A 22620-nucleotide genomic window follows, 5' to 3' on the forward strand; every position below is an offset into this window, starting at 1 on the left:
GTGTCTAAGGCCACCTTGGATGGGGCCTGGAGCAGCCTGGGGCAGTGGAAGGTGTCCCTGCCCATGGCAAGGGGTGAGACTTGATGATCTTTGAGGTTCTTCCCAACCCAAACCATTTTGGGATTCTGTGAAAATCACTGGAGAGCTGGTGTGGGCCATGGCATAATCCTGTCTCTCTGCAGAGTGAGAATGTTGATCCTGGGTCCCTGAGACCTGGAGCAGGTGCCTCAGGATTGTCCAGTCCCGTGGATTCCTCCGGTGCTCAGCACTGCCAGGGCTCTGCAGAGCATTCCCAGCACATGGAATCACAGAATCCTACAGTGGTTTGAGCTGGAAGGAGCCACAAAGCTTATCTGGTGCCACCCCTGCCATGGGCAGCACACCTTCCACTATCCCAGGTTGCTCCAGATCCCATCCTTGGGCACTTCCAGGGATCCAGGGGCAGCCACAGCTTCTCTGGGCAAAGACCTTACCATGCTCACAGGGGAAAACATCCCCCAGTCTCCAATCTAAGTCTCCTCTCTTAGTTTAAAACCATTTCCCATGTCCTGTTAGTGTCTGCCTGTGTAAAAAGTCCCTCTCCCGTCAGTTTTGGATGGCCCTAGCTGTGGCTGCAGTTCAAATGATTCCGTTTTGTTCCACACAGTGGGACAGGAATGTGTCAGCACTCAGATTACTTGGTTTATGGTTATGAAGTAACCCAATCTCCAGTTATTTCAGCTCCTTAGAACTTCCCTGCCCACGGGATATTTTGGCTTCTGCTGCTCCTCAGGGAAGGCCCTGACGTGGTATTTTGGAGCTGCCCGTGGGCAGAGCCGCTGTGCCTGACAGGGTGGTACCAGAACCACCTCTGGTATCTTATTTGTTCAGCCCAGGAGAAGTGTCCCCCAGGCTGGGCTGAGGCAAGCACACAGAGATCCCTGCGGAAGGAAATGGGTGAAGCTGGCACTTGGAGGCCAGAGCACCCAGGCCAGGGAGCCCAGATCTGCTCTGGGGAGGTGTGGGAGCCACAGCGAGGGTGGAGTCATTCCCAAAAACTCTGCTGGACACGGGGGGGTTGTTCCCACATAGAGGGGATTGTGTGCTGGGGCAGCATGGGCAGCAGGGGTGGGCACTGCCAGGACAGGCTGGGGATGGGCATGGGGATTGGGATGGGATGGGGATTGGGATGGGATGGGGCCATGTGTTCCCACTCCAGCAAACACCAGCCTTGGTTTTTGGGGGTTGTGTGTGATTTGGGGGTGTGTGTTGTTTTAATGGGGTGGAAAGAGCGAAGCACTTGATGAAAAGTAGGGTGACAGAGTTCTGGTGGGGGGGACTGGGTGGAAGCCAGGGATGAAAGGGCTGTGCTGCTGCTGCTGCAGGGAAGGGAAGGGGGAGGATATCTGGAAGTAATGGGCTGACATTAAATCAATAAATTGGTGCATGGAGAGGATGAAAAAGGCTGATTGCACTCGGTGGTGAGAGAATTGATGGTAGTAAATAAATGCTGAGCGTGTGCCAAGGAGAGGAGCCCATTTGGGGAAGGAATTTTAAGGTTTTAATTGAGTGCAAGTTCATGAGTGTACAATAACCTCCCTTTGCTGCTTAATTCCTTCCTGTGGCTCTGTTCAGCTGTGGTGGTGCACGAGGGCTCCCTGCATCACACGGGGCTTCCTCCTGCATCTGTGTGACCCTGTGTGGCTTTGTCATGCTGATCCTGAGACAGGGGCACTCCCAGCACGGAGACGGCTTTGGCCCCAGGAGCTGGGTACAGCCTGTTTCCCTGGGCACTGGTATTAAATGGTTTGTGGGCATTTAGGGTTGGCCCTTCCAGCAGAGACACCTGAGGGCGTTGGTACTTCTTTGAAAGTCTCTTGGAGATCAAACAGTCCAACCTCTGCTTGGATTTACATTTTTTCTAGACTGTTTAATCTGACTTGGGTACAAAGATTTGTTTTTTTCATTGTGCAAGGAGCTCCCTTAGAGGAAAAAAGTCTCCTTGAACTCCTGCTAGAACTTCCCACTGAAGGTTGGAGCAACCTGGGGCTGGCTGGGGGTGGCACTGGATGGGCTTTAAGGCCCCTCCCAACCCCAACCAGTGTGGGATTCCATGGAAAACTGGCTGAGTGCAGTGAGTCCCTGTTGAGCTGCTCCAGACCCTGCTGTCCCAAGGGGGATGGGAACCCAGGAGCAGGAGCACGGGGATAATTCCCTGTTGAGCAGATACTTGAATGCTCTCCTTGGTCTGCTCTGAGCAAACTCCCCTCAGCTGCCAAGTCCTACACCCCAAAACTCTGGGAGTTACCACACTAGAAGGGAGGTGGGAACATGGATGAGGTCCCTGTTGGTCATGGAACAGACTGGTTTGGGTTGGGAGGGACCTCAAAGCCCACCCAGAGCCACCCCTGCCATGGCAGGGACACCTCCCACTGTCCCCAGTGTCCAGCCTGGCCTTGGGCACTGCCAGGGATGCAGGGGCAGCCCCAGCTGCTCTGGGCACCCTGTGCCAGGGCCTGCCCACCCTGCCAGGGAACAATTCCTCATTGCCAAGATCCCATCCAGCCCTGCCCTCTGGGTCGCTGCCTGCCCAGAGCAAGACTCGGTGCCCTGGCTCTGCACCTCCCAGGGAAGGAGTCTGCCAGGGAAAGTAGGTCAGAAGGAGCAGGAGAACGAGTATGTGCTAAAATCCCAATTCTGTTAGATAAATCCTTTTTTTTTTGTTTTTGACAAAAAGTATTTATATGTGAATTTCACGTGTGCTTGTGGCCTAGTGTGGTGCGTTAGACCTGGAGTCTGACAGTTGTCTCTGTAGTAAACAAGCTGTCAGTGTCAGCTTGAAGTATAGAACCCCTCTGAGAACTTTCCTGGCAGTGGAATGGCTGGATGCTCTCGTAGCTCCATCAGGCTCCGATGTTTGGCGACCAGAGCTGCAAACCCAGGATTATTACTGTGCCCTTTTAGCCTTGCTCTCTGTGCTGCTGCTCTGCAGCCTTGCAAGATGTCAGGGTTTCCAGGGTTCCCCTTGCTATTCCTACCCCTCCAGAGGGAATGGAAATCTCTGGATACATCCCTCACCGCTTAGTGCCTTCGTTAAAATTCCTGAAGTTGTCTTTGGCATTTTTTAGTTGAAACCCAGAGTTCCAGGGGAGGAACCCTGAGCACGGAAGTTCAACCGAGCCCTTGTTTACACGGGTGAAATATGTAAACAGTTCTTTTTCCCCAAATATAGGGCTTTTTTTCCTTGGCTGCCCTCCCGGTGTTTATAAAAGCCAGTTATGTAAATGACAATTGGAATAATTAAGCTGCTGTTCAGTGCTGTCCCCAGGGCTGCTGCTGCTGCAGAGCTCGGAGCTGCCGGGGCTTGGGGCATTATTGGAGATAATGGGACCTTGCAGAAGGAAATCAAGGGGAATTAAACAAACAAAATCCTCGTTAGAGAGGATCTCCCATGAGAAAGGGAAGGTCTGGAATGAAGTGATGTTACAGGGGAGCTCTGGAGATCAACCTCTCCAGCCCTGCCCAGGCAGAGCTGCCCAGAGCTGCTGGTCCAGGGCCATGTCCATGTTCTGTTGAGTTTTGGCTGGCCCCATGGCTGGAGCCTCCCAAAGCAAGAATAGCAAAACAAGTCTGGGTGACTTGTGCCAGCCAGGACCACCATAAGGCACATCTTTGTCATCTGTTACAAAACCACCCCAAACTTCCTTCCATGCTAGGTGAAAGTGGCTTCAAATTGCGCTGGGGAGGTTCAGGGTGGATATTGGGAAGAATTCCCTAATGGAAGATGTTGTCCAGCCCTGGCACAGATGCAGTCACATCCCTGGATGGATTTCACAGGTGTGGTGGTGCTTGGGGACATGGTCAGTGGTGGCCTTGGCAGTGCTGTGGGACAGCTGGACTCGATGATGTCCAAGGGCTTTTCCAAGCTCAGTGGTTCAGTGAAATTCCAGCTCTGCTTTAGCACTTCGGCCTCAGGGTCCTTTGATGGTCTGGCGGGGGGCACCTTTGGGGGGGCAGCAGGACCCCCGAGCAGAGGCTGCAGAGAGCCTTTGGTGGGGACTGCAGAGTGCCTTTGGTGGGGACAGCAGAGAGCCTTTGGTGGGGACTGCTGAGTGCCTTTGGTGGGGACAGCAGAGTGCCTTTGGTGGGGACAGCAGAGAGCCTTTGGTGGGGACAGCAAGCCACGGGGGGTGAGGGATGCAAGGGGCAGCAGGAGGGATGTGAGGTGAGCAGGAGGGATGTGAGGTGAGCAGGAGGGATGTGAGGTGAGCAGGAGGGATGCAAGGGGCAGCAGGAGGGATGCCAGGGGCAGCAGGAGGGCTGTGGGGCCGGCCCGTGTTGACGCGCCCCGGTGAATGGCCCATCAAGGACACCCCTTGGGCGGGACAAGGGACTCTTTGTTCTGCACGGCGGGGCAGATGCAGCCTGTGAGTCGATGGTGGGGAGATAAAGAGCAGGCCTGGAGCCACCGAACAGCGGGATGGAGACAGAAGGTTCTCGGTGACTCAGAGGGGCGGGGTGGGAGTGCAGGTGATGGTGCTGCTCCTCAGGAGTCACAGCACTGCTGAGCACCAGGTGTCTCTTGGGGAAGCTGCTGGAGCAAACGTCAGGGCTGGACGTTCCGGAGAGGGAGATTTACTTAAACAAAGCCAATTTCGCACTCATTCGGAGGCTTTTGTTCGCTGAAGGTGTGTTGGAATAGCCTGATTGCACTATTCCGGGCCTGCTTGGAGCAGCCTGGGGCAGTGGAAGGTGTGGATGAGCTTTAAGGTCCCTTCCCACACAAAGGGCGATTCTGTGCTATATCTTTAGGCTTAATCTTCCATCAGTCATAGGCAAAGTGGCTGGTGCTGGTCTTTGTTCCTTCATTTGGGTGTTCTTGCAGCAGCAGCCCGTGGAGATAACAGGGAGGGGAAGGGAGATAACAGGGAGGGGAATGAAAGCCCAGAGTGGCTGCTGAAATGTTGGGGCCATTCTGTTGTCACTGCAGGGTTGTCTGCAGATTAAATCACTTGTGCCCCATATTCAGGCTCCTTTTGGTCTTGATGAAAGCACCAGATTCCTCCCGGGTTTGGTTTGATTGCTGTTGATGGTGGGGTTGATTATCAGCACCTGGCAGCTCTTGAAAGCCTTGTTTTATTGCTCTGGCTGCTGCTCTCAGTCAATCTTCGTGCCTGGCATTTGTGCTGCAAATACTCAGGGGTTGTCCAGGGAATCAGGGCAGGATCCCCTCAGTCCTTGACTCCTCCAATCCTTCATCCCTTCAGGTCTCTTTCCCCGGTTGAACCCCTTGGACAGACGTGAGCCAAGGCTCAGGAGTTCTGTGGTCAGGAGGGGGTTAATCTGAACAAACCCACTTTTACAACAACACGACCTTCCCTTCCTATAATCCAAACTTTGCTCCAGCGTTGCCATGTTCTCCCCTGCAACAACAAGCACAGGCTCGGAACAAGATAAGCATGTCATATTTTGGGAGATATCGTTTAGCCTGGCTTCATTTTTCCTTCTGGAGTCGCGTCCAAGGGCAGCATAAACACAGAGACCATCTCGTGTCCCTGCTCTCTGCCTCGGAGATAACCAGCACAGAACGGCCCAGCCAAAGTTCTGAGCCACCAGAGAGCTCTGGCAGGGTAGGAGAGGAGCCCCACATCTCTCCAAATCAGGCCCAGGGCATCCATTGTTCTTCTGAGGTCCGTGTGGTTCTGGGTGTCCCTTCAGGAGTGCCCTGGGGCAGCAGAGAGCCCTGGGGAAGGTTCCCAGTGCACTCACTGATTTGGTCCCCAGTTCACAGCGCTGCTGGCTCCCCTGGCCACATGGACAGACCTGGGTTAGTATGGAGTGAACTCCCCGAGGTCTGGGAGCAGCAGGGCACCAGCCCTGCCTCTGCAGGAGGCTGCATCATTGTCCAGCCCATCTTGTCAGTGGGAAGCCCTTCCCTTGTCCCCAGTCCCTCTCGAGCTCTCCTGGAGCTCCTTTAGGCCCTGGAAGGGGCTCTCAGGTATCTCCTCTCCAGGTGAACACCCCCAGCTCTCCCGGCCCCTGCAGCACCTTGCACTTGGCCCTGCTGAACTCCATGGCCTTGGCACGGTCCCAGCTCTGCAGCCTGCCCAGGTCCCTGAGGATTGCCCATCCCTGGGTCTGGTGTCACCCCCTGACAGTGCCATGGAGGGCTGGATCAGCCCTGTTTGGTGCTTGCATGGACCCGGGCACGCAGCAAAATGTAAAGTGTTAGTCTTAGAAAGTAGAAAATGATGTGAAAAGCAGCCAGAAGAGCCTGTTCCATAATCAGGAAGAGGGAAGGGTTTTAATTGCCGTGTTTTATAAACACAAAGCTCTTCCTCCCCAAACGCCCTGGCTGCACATGGTGCCAACACCAGCAGCCTCCAAGGGAGACGTGGAGCTGGGGCTGTGGGCAGGAGCCAGCCCCTGCTGGGAGAGTGGAGGGCTGGGCTGAGAGGGACACCCTGCCCTGCCCTGCTGGGGCCACGGGCAGGAGCCAGCCCGTGCCAGGAGAGCTGCCCTGGTGGAGTGTGTGTGGAGGGCTGGGCTGAGAGGGACACCCTGCCCTGCCCTGCTCTGCTGGAGCCAGGCTCCGTGCCCAGCCAGCTGCAGGGACCCACCAGGGGACGGGTGCTCCCTGAGGGTTGGTGCTGCTGCCTGACGTGCTGCTGTCGCCCCTGCAGAGTTCTGCCGCATCGACAAGGCCCTGTGCCACGACGAGGACGAGCAGCTGAGCTTCGAGGCCGTGCGCAACATCCACAAGCAGATGGACGACGATGCCAACGGCAACGTGGACGTGGAGGAGAGCGACGAGGTCGGTGCAGGGCTGGGCTGTGCCCAGTGGGGCCTTGAGCAGCTGGAACAGGGGCTAGATGGAGTTATGGGCAGTAGAGAGGGTATTTATTGAAGGGACTGCAAAGGCCACACCCTGGCAGGACCGCAGCCACAGTCGTGGCTCTGCCCAGGTGGCACCAAGATGGAAGCAAAAGAGCTTGGTCATGAGGTGTCACATTTGTATAAGTTTTAGTCCATTTGCATACAGGAGTTCACTGTCCAATTAATGACTTCGAATGATGAAGTTTCATCCTCCTTGCTCGCTTGCCCACCCTCCTCTTTTCACATTGTTTGTGCTTTGGGCCTGAAGTTTGAAGAGATTGTCCTTGAGTCTCCAGCTAGAATAGGGTGGTTTTGTCTTCACCACCCTGTGAAAAGATCCTGGTAATACTAAATGTAAAGCCAAAAGCTGCACACCAAAACAGAAAAGAGAAACTTCAAACCCAAGGTATCACCTGGGCCTTGTCCAGCCCAGTGCTGGGGCTGCTCTCACAGTCAGGCTGCTGTGCCCAGGGCTGCACTTGGGCTTGGTGCCTCCTCCTCAGCACAGGGGAAGCCACGTGTCACCTTGAGATGATCCAAGGGGTGTCTCAGCACTGTCACCAGTGCTGGCTGGGGCTTCTCTTTGCTGCTGGGGGTTTGTAGCCACTTCATTGTTGTCAGAGCAGCTGTGGGTGTCTTATCCCTAAAAGTGTCCAAGGCCAGGTTGGATGAGGCTTGGAGCAACCTGGGACAGTGGAAGGTGTCCCCCATGGTAGGGGGGCCATCCCCCATTGCAGGGGATGGAATTAAATGAGCTTTAATGTCCCTCCCAGCCCAAACCATTCCATGATTTTATGTTTACTGCATTCTTGCAGCAGCCAACTAAAGCAGTTTCAGTCCATGTGTGCTCACTGCTAAAAAAGGAGCAGCTTTTTGTTGTGTTAGCCTTAGACATTTTAGCTGATAAAGGATTGAAGAGAAAGTTGTTCTTTGTTTACACAAGCACCGATGGAAATAAGAGTCTGCAGGAAAAGGGAAAGCTCTTTGTTTGCAGTGTTGCCTCAGTTGTGGTGGGTGCTCGTTGGAGGTGAGGAATTCTGTCTTGTAGGGAGAACTGGCAGCTAAACAGGAAAGGCAGAGTGTTGGAAGCTGAAAGGAAGCACGTGGGTGCAGGGATGTGCTGCCACTCACGGGTAGCTCTGCAGTCCCAGGTTACAGAATCCCAGACTGGTTTGGCTGGAAGAGACCTTAAATCCACCCAGTGCCACCCCTGCCATGGCAGGGACACCTCCCACTGTCCCAGGCTGCTCCCAGCCCCAGTGTCCAATGCTGCCAGGGATCCAGGGGCAGCCCCAGCTGCTCTTGCAAACCCAGCCATCAGAATGTCCCTCTGGAGCAGTGACAGTCCCCAGGGACATGGCACAGGCCCCTGGTGCCAGGAGCTGCTGGTTTTGGGTGGCTGTTCCCAGCTTGTTGGGCTGTTCCCTCTGCCTCAATCCCACTTGACTGAGTAATGAAAACAATTGAAAGGCTTCCAGTTGCATTTCCTCCACCTCTTGAGGTGTTTCCCTAGAGGCAGCTCCCTGCACTGGGTGGCTGGAGCTGCAGCTCAGCCTCTCCCAGGGGCTGGGGCAGCCTTGGGCAGCCCAGTTCAGCCCAAGTGTGCTGTTCCCTGGCATTAAAGTAGGAATAAGCCTGGTGTCCTTAGGGCTGGGCAGAGCTGGCAGTTTTATGTCTCTGAGCAAATCTTGCCCCCGCTCCCATTAGAGTCATTGGGTGCTCCTGGTACAAAACACTGCTGGGAATGTGTGCTCAGAGCCTTGGCACAGAGACACTGCCAGGGGGGAGGAATTCAATGGGTTTTTCCAGGAGGCTCCAGAATCACTGCCTTGGTGCTCCTACAGCCACTCCCCAAACCCCTCTGAGCCCTGCCAGGGCTGCTCCTGCTCCCAGCACCTCTGCTCTGCTTTCAGCAGGGAGCAGGGCTGGAAAAGGGTCTGGAGCACCAGGAGAGGCTGAGGGGGCTGAGGCTGGAGCAAAGGAGGCTCAGGGGCCCTTGTGGCTCTGCACAAGTCCCTGCCAGGAGGGCACAGCCGGGGGGGTCGGGCTCTGCTCCCAGGGCACAGGGACAGGAGCAGAGGGAACGGCCTTAATTGAACCAGGGGAAGTTCAGGTTGGACATTGGGAAAATTCCTCCTGGAAAGGGCTGTCCAGCCTGAGCAGGGCACAATCCCAATCCCCTTCCTGCCCACACTGTGGGATCAGCCCAGGGCACAGGGATTTCAGGTCCCAGTGCTCGTGGCCAGGGCCTGTGGAGCTGCTCCCAGTCCATTCTCCCCAGGCTGTGTTTGTGCTGGGATTGCCCGGAGCCAGAGTGCTCAGGTTGTTGCATTTACAGTTGGGGTCCATGGTTTTGGAAGTCTTTTCCAACTTCAGTGATTCCCTGTCCCTGGATTCCATCCATGCAGCTGCTGCTTTACCTCTGCTAAGCTTTTATTGAAGTTGCATTAGGTTCACCTGTCTGTAAGTTCTGGAGCCACTCAGTGAGGTATTGCAGGAATTTCCCTCTCTGAGCCGGCTCCTGCTGTGTTCTCCCTGTCAAGGTTATCGCTCTCCCCACCATGGACCCTGCAGTCAGGTTTAACTCTGGGCTCTGGGGGGACAGCTGCTGGGGGATTATTGGGAAGAATGCAGGAGGCTCAAATTTAAACCTTTTACGGGGTTCATGGGCTTCCAGGATGGTCTGGTTTGGAGGGACTTTAAGCCTCATTCAGTTCCACCACCTGCCATGGGCAGAGACACCTTCCATGATGCCAGGTTGCTCTAAGCCTGGTCTAGCCTGGATTGGAACCCTTCCAGGGATGGGCATTTTCCTGCTTGGTTGAGAACTTTACATTTTCATTTATTATTTTGGCCCCTACCCTTTGGGGGTCAATGATGGGAGTGTTTTGTTGAGACTGAAACCCCTGCCTGGGCAGAAGGGGACACACAGACAGCACAGGTATTTTTAAAATAAATGATGGGTGGAGTTGTGTCCCACAGCTTCGCGCTGTCCATACATCATCCTTGCAGTTTCAATGAAGTTTCAGATGACATCAGTGGCCTCAATTAAAGTGAAAGAACTGTCCCTCATGGGGAAATCTTCTAATTAGGGATCTATTCCTGTCTCCACGCTCGCAGCAAAGGCAGCTCTGGCTCTTTGGGATGTGGCTGCCCAGTGCCCGGGCTCTGGGATGCTGCCAGCCTGGTTTCCTCAGGAAACAAGGTTTGTGTGGCTGCTCAGCCTTTCTCTGGCTCCTCCCAGAGCCAGGTCCCGCTGCCTGGGCTCGCTGGGTGGAGAAGGCCTTGGAGCCAGGAGTTTTCTGTGCCTCTGGGGCAGCTGGGGGCAGCTGCTGGGGCTGGGGAGCACAGGCAGCTGCCGGCTCGTGGCCGGCTCTGGCCCTTGGCTGGGCTCAGCAGGAGATGGTGCTCGGGAGGGAGGGTGGCACACATCCAGGGCTGTGGGAGGGATGGGAAGCTTTGAAAAATCACTCCAGTAGCTGCAGTTTCTGCAGATAAAAAAAACCACAGGACAGAGTTCAAGGAGAGGTTGGACAACGCTCTCAGGCACAAGGTGGGGTTGTTGTGGCTGTGCAGAGCCAGGGCTTGGGCTTGATGATCCTTTTGGGTCCCTCCCAACTCAGGAGATTCCGTGATTCTATGGAAAAAAAAACTCTCCAGAAAATCCCATTTGGTGGATCTGCTCATTTCTGAGTGTGCCTTCAGCCAGCAAGTTTGTCCCCAGTCCCTCTGCAGCTCTCCTGGATCCCTTCAGGCCCTGCCAGGGGCTCTGAGCTCTCCCTGGAGCTTCTCCTCTCCAGGTGAGCACCCCCAGCTCTCCCAGGCTGGCTCCAGCCCCGGAGCAGCTCCGTGGCTCCTCTGGGCTCACTCCAGCAGCTCCAGGTCCTCCTGCTCTTGGAGGCCCCAGAGCACCAAGATCAGCATTCCCAGGCTGAGTTTTCCCACTGTGATCCCAGCTCCTCCCGGGGTTTGTAGCAGTGGTTCTGGTCCTGTTGCTTTTGGCTGGTTTGACCAGGGTTTGTCGTTCCGTGGACTTGGGTTTGACTCAGTTTCCTTGTGGATTCACAGCCTGGCTGAGGCTGGGATGGTCTGGATGGGATCCTGGAGATGGTCTGTGGGACCTTGGCAATGGTCTGGTCCACTCTCTGTCCAGGACTCAGAGCTTTGGGTGTCTCCAGGCCCGGGATCAGTGGGATCTTTAACACTTGGAAGTGCTGCTTCTCAGTGGTTTGCAAGTCGGTCAGTGCTCTGCACAGTGTTTCTTGTGCCTGGGCTTTGGAATATCTGGGATAGTGGAAGGTGCCCCTGTCCATGGCAGGGGTGGGACTGGGTGGACTTCAAAGTCCTTCCAACCCAAACCAGTCTGGGACTCTGTAGTGGGATACAGGATGGGTAAATGAAGATGGTATAGAATGTAATCTTATCCCCCAACGAGTTGCAGCTGAGCCAATTACTAAAGATTAGGAGCAGGCCTGATCTGAACAGCCACACCTGTAGCCAATAAGAACAGTGGTATAAAAGAGTGGGTTGGTGGGATCTGGAGCTAGATGGCTGCTGCAAGGACCAGGAACTGTTGGTGCTTAGAGGAGCTGCCTATGAGAAACAACGAGGAGGTACAAAACCATGGTGGTATGGAATCCTTGCACCATAATGATAATAGAACTCTTGCTGTATAAGACAGCAGGACTCCCATGTGTTTGTCTTTTCCCCAGAAGGTACTGATGGAAAATGTGCTTTAAGGTCTGTCTGGGCTTTGGTGGGCTCCTCCCAGCTCCCCCAGCCCCATCCTGCATCCTCTCCCTGCTCATTTATTGGGACATCCCCCAGCCCAGCTCTGTCCCCTCTGCCGAGTCCTTGGGTTTGTTATGGCCCCCGTGAGCCCAAGGGAAGCTGAGGGATCACCTTTCCTTTCTGTGCTCCCGAGCTAAATATACAGAGCAGCAGCTGACCGTGCTGTGGTGGGAGCTGGAGCTGGGCCGGTGACATTGGTGACATTGCCACGTTCCCACTGGGTCACGGCGGCACCCACGGAGGGACAGGGCTTGGCACAGCTGGAGCCTGGGCTCAGCCCTGCTGAAACACACATTTTCCCTACAATCTCTTATTTTCCCCATTTCCCCAAATTGTCCCGTTTTGCACATTTCCCCACGTTCTCCCGTTTTCCACATTTCCCCAGATTCTCCCATTTCCCACATTTCTCCAGATTCTCCCATTTTCCACATTTCCCCAAATTCTCCTGTTTTCCACATTTCCTCACATTCTCCCATTTCCCCACATTCTCCCGTTTCCCACGTTTCCCCAGATTCTCCCATTTCCCACATTTCCCTACATTCTCCTGTTTTCCACATTTCCCCACATTCTCCATTTTCCTGTGTTCTGGCAGGCAGAAATTGCCCTGGCAGCCTTTGGGCAGCAGGGCAGAGCCCCAGGCTGGAGCTGCCTCCCTGGCTTTGCAGGGAGCCTGGGATCCAAAGCTGCCCAGATCTTCTCCGTGCCCTGTCTGATGTTAAACACACCTCCAGCTCTAAGGTGTTTCTTGGGTGTTTTTATCATCCTGTAGCACGTGGAAGAGCCCAGGGATGAAGCTGCCTGTGTGGGCATCGTGTCCTGGGGGGTGGGAATGTGGAATTATCCTTGAACTTGGTTCCACCTGTTGGGCACTGGGGTGTGAGTGGTTCTCTGTCTGCTGGTGGATTTCACAGCCTGGTTTGGGTTGGGAAGGACCTCAGAGCCCACCCAGTGCCACCCCTGCCATGGCAGGGACACCTCCCACTGTCCCAGGCTGCTCCAACCTGGCCTTGGGCACTGCCAGGGATCCAGGGGCAGCCCCAGCTGCTCTGGGCCCCCACTGAGCTGGGATACACAGATTTATTTCTATTTTTCAGTGGAACTGCCTCCCCTCCTGCCCGTGGCATTTGTTCCAGCTTGGATTTGAAGGCGCAGATCAAATCCAGTAATAATTCTTGGGTTGTTACTCCAGTGACATAAAGCTGGTTTCATTGTGCCACTTAGGGGAATATTTGGTGTTACTATAATTCAGAGAAAAGTCTGGAATCCCAAGGCCAAAGGTTCTAATTAATTACCCCTTTTCTGTATTAAAATGAATTTAACATATTTATTTACTGAGTATTTCCTGGCTGGTCTTCCCAGGAACAGAGATATTCAGGGGTACAGCAGGGAATATGCCTATATCTGTATAAAAGATAGATGTATATCTCTAATATATCCTTTATATTTATGGGGTTTTTAAAATTCAGATTTATTGTTACTTTCCCATCAAAATTACTACTTTTCAGATTTTTTTTATGCTCCTCATCTCCCTAAAAGATGAACCAAAGCTTAATCCTGCTGTTAATTCCTCTCCTAGTTCTTGAGGGAAGACTTGAATTACCATGACCCAGCAGTCAAGCACAGCACTTTCCATGGAGAGGACAAGCTCATCAGTGTGGAGGACCTCTGGAAGGCCTGGAAAACATCAGAAGGTAAAAAAAGGGGCAAAAAGCCAAGAAATCCTTTCCCAGGAGTGCCAGAGTTTGGATTGCAGATGCCCTGGGCAGAGTGTGCAGCTCTCAGGAGGATTGTGCTGCTCTTCCTCCCTTGTTCCAGGCCTTGTGCTCTTCCAGCTCCCTTTTTGGGGTGTGCATTCCCAGGATTTCCTCAGGGTTGGTCCTTCCAAACTCTTCCTGCTGCACCTGAGCATGGCCACCAAAGGATCAGTTCTTGTTTTGTTCCTCTGCCTTAGAAGTGGATGTAAAATACAGCCAAATTCCAGGTTCTTCAAACCCCCAGTTCCAGATGAAATTGTAATGGGGTGATAACATCCTAAAGATTCAGGAGAGCTGCTTGGGAGCTTTCCTGCAGGTTGTGCTTTCCTTGGGAGAAATGTTTTTAACCTGGAAAGCTCCTTCACAGTGAAAAGAAGGGAGAATAAAATCCAGGAAGTGTCATAAGTACACTCCATGTAGAAATAACTTTTAGCTGTTCCAAAATGCTGTTATTTATCCCAGCATCCAGGGAGGTGGTGGGAGTTCAGCTTCTGCTGAGAAACTTCCTGAAATTTGGCAATCTTGGAATAAACTTTTAAGATTGGCAAGTGCTTCCCCAGTGCTTTCACACAGAATTCCACAGAAATCAGTAATCCAGTTTTTTTAATGCTCCTCATCTCTAAAAGAGGAGTTCTGTCTACATTCATTCCCTGAAATACTGGATATTAATCTTCTAATCAGTTCACCAGCCAGAGAAATTTCAGTTTCTCATTTGTGTCCTGTTGGTATTTGACTTTTCTTCCTTAAATTGCTCTGGTGGGATGTGCTCTGTGTTCCCAGAGCTGTGGGTGCAGCTGCAGGGAGTGCAGCAGCCCCTCCCATTCCCTGGAGCAGTGAGTGAGGTGCAGCATCTGCACCAGGGATTGGAAACACAGGGGCTGTGCATGAGGAGACGAGAGAGGAGAAGCTGCAGGGAGAGCTCAGAGCCCCTGGCAGGGCCTGAAGGGCTCCAGGAGAGCTGCAGAGGGACTGGGGACAAGGCCTGCAGGGACAGCACCCAGGGAATGGCTGCCAGTGCCAGAGGGCAGGGCTGGGTGGGATCTTGGCAATGAGGAATTGTTCCCTGGCAGGGTGGGCAGGCCCTGGCACAGGGTGCCCAGAGCAGCTGGGGCTGCCCCTGCATCCCTGGCAGTGCCCAAGGCCAGGCTGGACACTGGGGACAGTGGGAGGTGTCCCTGCCATGGCAGGGGTGGCTCTGGGTGGGATTTGAGGTCCCTCCCTACCCAAAGCAGTCTCTGTGATATCCATGTGACAATTCCAGAGCTGTGTATCCCAGACCAAACTCTCTCCCATGGATTTGGACAGGGATGTGTTGACAATTCTTGTCCACAGCGCTTTAGGAGTGGCACAGTTGCCCAGGACAGGGAGGGGAAGCACATCCTGGGGGGATATCACAACCCTGTGGATGTGGCACTTGGGAGCATGGTCAGGGGTGGCCTTGGCAGTGCTGGGGGTGGTTGGACTCTGGGCTCAGAGGGATTTTCCGGCCTCAGGGATGCTGTGATTCCATGACTCTGAGTCCCTGTGCCTCCTGTGTGCCAGGAGTGTCTCCTGTAAGAAATATTTATCCCATTACAGGCTGTTTACACATGGCTTTGCCTGGACTGTGTTTTGCTGTCAGCTGGGAAAGGGCAGAAATCTTTAAGGGATGGAGGAGAACATCCCTTGATATTCAGCAGGCCCCTAATTACTGAGCGGCCCTGGCCCTGGCCCTGGCACACCAGGACCTGGCAGGCTGCTGTGGCACAGTCGGTGGCCAGTGCTGCACTCAGCTCCTGCTCCTGTCTTCTCTGTCATCATCTTGTAGATCTGGCTGATGGAACAAGTGACTGGTTTCTGAAGGGTGCTCTGATGTCATGGAATCACAGAGAGTTTGGCATGGGAGGGAGCTCACAGCCCACCCAGTGCCACCCCTGCCAGGTGGGAACCTCCCACTGTGCCAGGCTGCTCCAGCCCCAGTGTCCAGCCTGGCCTGCGGCTCTTCCAGGGAAGTTTGAAGCCTAATTTTGGAGTTTGACTGAAGTCATGAATCAGGCTTTAGGAAAGGTCTGCTCCCTCCTGTGGGTGTGAAAAGCAGCTGTGAAGGGCACTGACATCTCATGGGATGGATGGGGTGGCTGGGCCTGTGTCATTTCTTTTCAAACCTTTGCTTTTCCTCCCGTCCATTGATGCTGTTCCTGGTCACGTGTGGAAAGTAAAAAGACATTTCTGCCCCTGAATTATGGCAGAAGATAAAGGCTGTGATGTCCTTGTGAGGTGCTGGGTCTGAGGGATGGCACCTGGGCGAGCCTGGCTCTGCCAAAGCCGTGGAAGCAATGGCAGATCATCCCCTGGGTGGGGAGGTGGGGCAGGGTCCTGCCCATCTGTGCCGGTGCTTCTCAGGGATTCTTCCCAAAAGAGCCACAGCTGCACGTGGGAGTGAGAGGAGCCAGGGGCTCTGGAGGAGCACAGGGCGAGCAGTGCTGCTGGCTGGGGATGGGGCCTCATGTCCTGTGGAAAGTGCTGATGATGTCACCATGCAGGGCCTGTGGCTTCTCCCATCCTTCCATCATTGGCATCCTGCTGGTGCCCACAGCCACTCGTGCCCCCCAGTGTGTGGGACAGTGACCAGGACTGTAGGGAGGGTTGGTGGCCTTGTCTGTGCCACCCTGCAGCTGGGTCACCGTGCCAGCGTCCATGGGGATGGCACCTTCCTTTGGAGCCTTGCTGTCCTTGCTTGGTGCTGGGCTCTGCCTCTGCTCCATCAGCTTCATCATCTCCCTCAGCTTCATCCACTCAGTTAGCTCTGAGCTCCATCTCTGAGCTCACTCATCTCTCCCAGATCCCTCATCTCTCTCATCTCTGTCATTCTCTGAGGTCCACCTCCCTCAGCTCCCTCGGGTCTGTGAGCTCCCTCAGCTTCCTCATCTTCATCTTTCTCCTCTTCATCAGTTCAATCAGCTCTCTGAGCTCGCTCATCTCTCTCAGCTCCCCCATCTGTCACAGCTCAATCTCCCTCATCTCTCCCAGATCTCTCATATCACTTATCTGAGCTCCATCTCCCTCATCTCTCTCAGCTCCCCCACATCCCCCAGCTCTCTCCTCCCTCCTCTCCCTCACCCCTCAGCTCCCCGTGGGAGGTGTTGGGCTCCCTGGAGCTTGGGCAGATGTTTCTGTGCTTGTGTGCCCAGTCAGGGTTGGCATTGCAGCAGAGCCAGGCAGCCCTGCAGGGCCAGGGGATGATAAATTCAAGTGTAACAAAGCCCCTGTCCAATAAACACATCTGCTGTGTCCCAGGCCAGGTGGGACATGGCACTGGGACAGTGGGAGGTGTCCCTGCCATGGCAGGGGTGGCACTGGGTGGGCTCTGAGGTCCCTCCCAACCCAAACCAGTCTGGGATTCTGGGATCGTGTTTGCATTCAGAGCATTGCTGTAAGTACAGCACAAGGAAGTGGCAGAGGCAGGAGCTTGATTTCCTAAGGTTTCCTCACTTAGGCTCTGGAGCTGCATGACAGCCCCATAAATAATGCACAGATGCCCGGGGAGGAGGTTAAGGAGCAGAGTTCACCTGGTTCACTTGGGCTGCAGCACCTGCTCCACCTCCTCCCACAGATCCTTTCTCAAGCTGCTTCCGATGGGTTTTTCTGGCACCACTCCGTGTGTGCTTTTCTTAGTCAAAGCTCAGAGGGAATCCCACAATCCCAGACTGGTTTTGGTTGGGAGGGACCTCAAACCCACCCAGTGCCACCCCTGCCATGGCAGGGACACCTCCCACTGCCCCAGGCTGCTCCCAGCCTGTCCAACCTGGCCTTGGGCACTGCCAGGGATGGGGAATGCACAGCTGCCCTGGGCACCCTGTGCCAGGGTGTGGAGCAAGGGGTGAGACTTTGGGAGCTGACCCCAGAATTCAGAGGCTTTGGGCACGATGAACATTCCCTTTTGGAGTGTGGAGGCAGCAGGATCCCCTGGCTGATGGAAACCCCATTGATGCCAGCTTTGGGTCACCTGCCAGCTCTTTGGGTGTTGGCCCTGCCAGGGTGCCCAGCCCGAGCCCTGCTGGTGCCATGGCACGAGGTGCAGCCTCCTCTGCTCCTCTATCTGATGGCCTCATTGCATGTGTTAATTTTGGGAACTGGGAGCACAGGGGCAAGACAGTCCTGGGACAGGTGTGTTGTGACAGAGAAAGCTCCAGGCAGCTCTTCCCATGCCATGTGGGGTCTGTGGGCACTCAGGGGCAGCAGAGCCTCAGGGGTTCCTGAGTCTGGGCAAAAATGGTCCCACGAGGGGGAGGCTGGGGTCCTGCAGGACTGCCTGGAGTGTCCCAGTGCCAGAGGGCAGGGCTGGATGGGATCTTGGCAATGAGGAATTGTTCCCTGGCAGGGTGGGCAGGCCCTGGCACAGGGTGCCCAGAGCAGCTGGGGCTGCCCCTGGATCCCTGGCAGTGCCCAAGGCCAGGCTGGGCACTGGGGACAGTGGGAGGTGTCCCTGCCATGGCAGGGGTGGCACTGGGTGGGCTGTGAGGTCCCTGCCAGCCCCAGGCATGGCTCCCTGGTGTCCATGCCCCCCATGAGCTGTGCTGTTGTGCTCTCTGCAGTGTACAACTGGACGGTGGACGAGGTGGTGCAGTGGCTCATCTCCTACGTGGAGCTGCCCCAGTACGAGGAGACCTTCCGCAAGCTGCAGCTCAGCGGCCACGCCATGCCCAGGTCAGTGCCAGGCCTGTGTTTGGTGCCAGGCCCGGGACAGTGCCATGTCCTGAGCCCGGACAGTGCCATGCCTGAGTCAGTGCCGTGCCCGGGTCAGTGCCGTGGCCAGGGGCAGTACCATGGCCCAGGTCAGTGCCATGCCCAGGGCAGTTGTGCTCTCCCTGTGAGGGTGGGCAGGCCCTGGCACAGGGTGCCCAGAGCAGCTGGGGCTGCCCCTGCATCCCTGGCAGTGCCCAAGGCCAGGCTGGACACTGGGGTTGGAGCAGCCTGGGACAGTGGGAGGTGTCCCTGCCATGGCAGGGGGGCACTGGGTGGGATTTAAAATGCCTCCCAACCCAAACCATTCCATGATTCTGTGGAAGAGGTGCACTGGCTGGGAGTCAACCTAAACTTGTAACAGGTTGGAAAAACCTCAGTGCAGCTTTTTTGGATAAATGTTCCTGTTGCTGAAAAAGGGCCTTTTCAACTGACTGGGAAGGAGGGATGAACTGGGGATAAAATGGGGATGGTTTTGAGGCAGCACAATGTGCGTCCACATCCCTTCCAAGGGAGAATTGTGGTTTGTGGTCTGTGACCCAGGATGTAAAGGCAATGGAGATTTTGTTAAAAAATACTGAATAGTGATTGGTAGGACACCAAAAGATGGGTTTTGATGGGAAATCAGTTCCTCATGCTGTCAGGTAATGAATTCAGCCTGGCCCTGGTTTTTCCTGCTCTCTCCCAGTCCTAAAAATGCTGCTGCAAAGTGTCCTGGAGACACCTTGGTCAGAGACAGCAGCAGTGAGGGGTTTGCCCTGGTAGCAGGGAGCTCCAGGCCCTGCTCTGCATCTCCCTGATGCCTGCTGTGCTGCTGGCCCTGGTGGCTGTGCCCACAGCAGTTTTTGTCCCCTGTTGTGCAGGCTGGCAGTGAACAACGCCACCATGATGGGCACAGTGCTGAAGATGACCGACCGCAGCCACCGGCAGAAGCTGCAGCTCAAGGCTCTGGACACGGTGCTCTTTGGGCCTCCTCTGTGTGAGTACCAAACCCACCTGCCAGCCTTGGGAGCCGCCCCCAGGGCCACCAGAACCACTTCTGGGTGACACAAAGTGCCCAGCACCGCCTCAGCCAGGGGAGTCATCCCAGCACAGATACCTGGAGCAGGAGGGGTTGGTCCTGGGTTTGTGGGAGCAGCTCTGTAGCCTGGAGCATCCTGGGCTGGCATTCCCATCTCAGAGGGCTCTCGCAGAGGTGCAGCTGGGATCTCCTGTGACCACAGGGTAGAACCTGCTGCCCCTCTGTGGTGCTGGAGGGCAGCAATCCTGCCTGCTCCCAGGGCAGCTGGAGCTCTGCCATGTCCTGGAGCTCTGTCATCATCTCCTGGGCTTTCCTGCGGCTCCACTGTCCTGTCCTGAGGCTCTGCTGGTGACTCGGGCTGTGAACTACCCACCTCTGGAGGAGGGGAGGAGCAGCAGGCTGGATGGGAAGTTTAGGGTGGTGCTGGGAGGCCCTGGGCTCCTTTGATGCCTTATCAAGAGCTCAAGCTCTCTGATGTGTGTCTCCACGCTCCAGGTGCTCCCTCTGGCTCCTGTCTGCTCCCTATTGAAGGTGCTTTTGTCTCTCTGCTCCTCTGGCATGGCTTTCTCTGGGCTTTGGGTGCAGAGGAGTGGAACCCCCCTTTCCTGCTGCCCACGCTGGGGAATTTTGGGGTCCCAGTGCTCATGGCTGGGGCATTTCTGGCCTCTCCCACCCCAGCACCCCCAAGTCCTTCTCCCCAGGGCTGCTCTCCAGCCATTCCCACCCAGTCCTGGGAAACTGCCTGTGCAGTGTGAACCACAGTGTGAGGCTGGGCAGAGCCATAGGGAGCAAATCGCAAGCCTGGCTTGTACAATCAGCCATTTTTGCTCACAGTTATTGAAAAGCCTCTTTTTGCACAGGCACAGTTTGTTTTTTATTTATTGCCTATGTTAAATGTGAAGCTTTTTGATGCCTGGGTGGCTCCAGCCCAGCGACTCCTGTGCTGGGGGCAGAGTTTTTCCAGAGTTGTTGTGCTGTGTAAATGGCAGAGTGAATGGCTTGTACTGGCTGGGAATTAATGGCTGTTGCCACGCTGGAGCTGTTTGTTCTGCCCTGCAGCACCCTGGGCACAGAGATCAGAGTGTGCAGGGAGCCGTGGGGCTGCTCCCACCCCTCTCAGCTCCTGCTGGGAGCTTTCCAGGCCTGGGCTGCTGGAGGTGTCCCTGCTCACAGCAGGAGGTGCCGTGGGATGAGCTTGGAGGTCCCTCCCAGCCCAAACCATTCCATGGTTCTATATCCAGGGTGTGTGAGAAGTGGAAATACACTTTCAATCTGCAGCTGAAGGAGAGGTTGATCCCTTTTCAGAAGGTAAAATTTGCTGGTTTCTGGTCATCTGAATGGCTTTGTCTCCACTCAAGGGGAGAGGTTGTTTATCTAAACCAATTCCTTCAGGAATGGATTGCACAACACCTTTCAGGAGCTAGCAGCAAGTGGCAGCTTGGGCAGCACTCAGTGACCTTTCAAGCTGCAGGAGCTGCTTTACACCTCCTTTCCCATGGTCAGGGCAGGTGGCTCTGGAGGGGCGCTGGGCTCTGGGGGTCTCTGAGCTGCTGGCAGTGGGATGTGGTGCACAGGTGCACAGTTCCAAGGGTTTGTCTCCTCCCTGGAAGCTCTGTTCACCACAGGTGTAAAAGCTTTGATAAAAGCAGCCTCACTTGGAGCCCCAGGCCTCCTGCAGGCTCCTAAATCCAGACACCCTGCTGCCCATGGGGATCACAGCAGGTGGATTCACAGTGCTGCTCCTGCTGCTGGGTGAAGCTTTTGCCAGCCCAGGGCTCCAGGGGTGGGTGTCTGGCTCGTGGCAGAGCTTCCAGCCACATTCCATGGCCAGGTTCCATGTGGATCTGCAGGCTCCTGCCATCCCCCCAGGTCTGGTTCCTGCTGCCAGGCTCCAGCCCTGCCATTTCCTCCAGCAAACAGGCCTGACCACTTCAGCTCTGTAATTAATCCAAGTGCAAGGGAGCGTGCTGCAATTATAGTCTAAGCAACGAGAGATGATTCCTTCTGTGTCTGTCCCTTTGGGGTCCTGTTCCTGTGGTTCAGGAATTTATCTGGCACAAAATAGCACAATTTCAGGTGAAACATGGAATCCCAGACTGGTTTGGGTAGGGAGAGACCCTAAATCCCACCCAGTGCCACCCCTGCCATGGCAGGGACACCTCCCACTGTCCCCAGTGTCCAGCCTGGCCTTGGGCACTTCCAGGGATCCAGGGGCAGCCCCAGCTGCTCTGGGCACCCTGTGCCAGGGCCTGCCCACCCTGCCAGGGAACAATTCCTCATTGCCAAGATCCCATCCAGCCCTGCCCTCTGGCACTGGCAGCCATTCCCTGGGTGCTGTCCCTGCAGGCCTTGTCCCCAGTCCCTCTGCAGCTCTCCTGGAGCCCCTTCAGGCCCTGCCAGGGGCTCTGAGCTCTCCCTGCAGCTTCTCCTCTCCAGGTGAGCACCCCCAGCTCTCCCAGGCTGGCTGCAGCCCCTCTGGGCTCTCTCCAGCAGCTCCAGGTGCTCCTGCTGTTGGTGTCCCAGGACTGCAGGCTCTGCAGGTGCAGCTCTGCTGCTTTTGAGCTTGGGACAGACCTTTCTGTAATTTGATCCCTTTCCCTGCTGCTCCTGTGCCCTGGGCCAGAGACTGGGGGCACCGTGGCAGAGCCTGGGATTGTTCCTGTGCAGTCGATTGTGATTTAAACCCCCTGGCTTTGTGCCTGGCCCTCAGCAGGGCTGGCACAGCCTGTCCTGCACCCGTGTGGCCGTGGCTGCTCCCAGCAGCAGGCAGGCCTGGGCTCACCTTACACCTGCACAGGCTGCAGGAAAAGCAGCGCACACCATGGCAAACAGACTTCCCAACCCTTCCCATCTCCTTGTTGTGGGAAAGGAAAGCAGACACAGTTTTATCACAGACTGATTGTTCTGCTCAGCTGCAGGACTTGATGTCCTCCTGGGTTTGCAGCTCTGCCTGGGCTTGGTGTTTGAAATAAGTAAAATGATAGAATAAGGGAGGAAGATCTGGAGCTGCAGGAGGGTTGGTTGGGATTAGACACCAGAAAAAAGCATCTACAATGAAGGTGAGATGCTCCCAGGGCTGGAACCCCTGTGCTCTGGGGTGCCAGGCTGAGGGGGAATGGCTCCCACTGCCAGAGGGCAGGGCTGGATGGGATCTTGGCAATGAGGAATTGTTCCCTGGCAGGGTGGGCAGGCCCTGGCACAGGGTGCCCAGAGCAGCTGGGGCTGCCCCTGGATCCCTGGCAGTGCCCAAGGCCAGGCTGGGCACTGGGGACAGTGGGAGGTGTCCCTGCTGTGGCAGGGGTGGCACTGGGTGGGATTTAGGGTCCCTCCCAACCCAAACCATCCTGGCATTCCATGCTTCTACATTTCCATCCAAGCTGAGTTTTCCTCAGAGTTTCCTCTGCCCGTGTCTATCACTATAGGACACTGAATAACACAACGCACACACTGCTGTTCTCAAGGCAAAAAAGGGAAGTT

The 22620-nt window shown here is 55.4% G+C and overlaps 1 protein-coding gene across 5 annotated transcripts in view; it reads left to right on the top strand.

Moving 5' to 3' along the window:
- Window positions 1–22620, top strand: part of STIM1 (stromal interaction molecule 1) — a 73310-nt gene that overhangs the window by 19157 nt on the left and 31533 nt on the right. For all 5 annotated transcript variants that reach the window (XM_030961562.1, XM_030961554.1, XM_030961581.1 and 2 more), the window contains 4 exons: window positions 6663–6793; window positions 13223–13337; window positions 17975–18086; window positions 18986–19101. In XM_030961562.1, the coding sequence (XP_030817422.1) occupies window positions 6663–6793; window positions 13223–13337; window positions 17975–18086; window positions 18986–19101 (474 nt within the window). The remainder of the gene's footprint in view (window positions 1–6662; window positions 6794–13222; window positions 13338–17974; window positions 18087–18985; window positions 19102–22620) is intronic.

Source organism: Camarhynchus parvulus, chromosome 1 (genome assembly GCF_901933205.1).
Source record: "Camarhynchus parvulus chromosome 1, STF_HiC, whole genome shotgun sequence".
Taxonomy (NCBI): domain Eukaryota; kingdom Metazoa; phylum Chordata; class Aves; order Passeriformes; family Thraupidae; genus Camarhynchus; species Camarhynchus parvulus.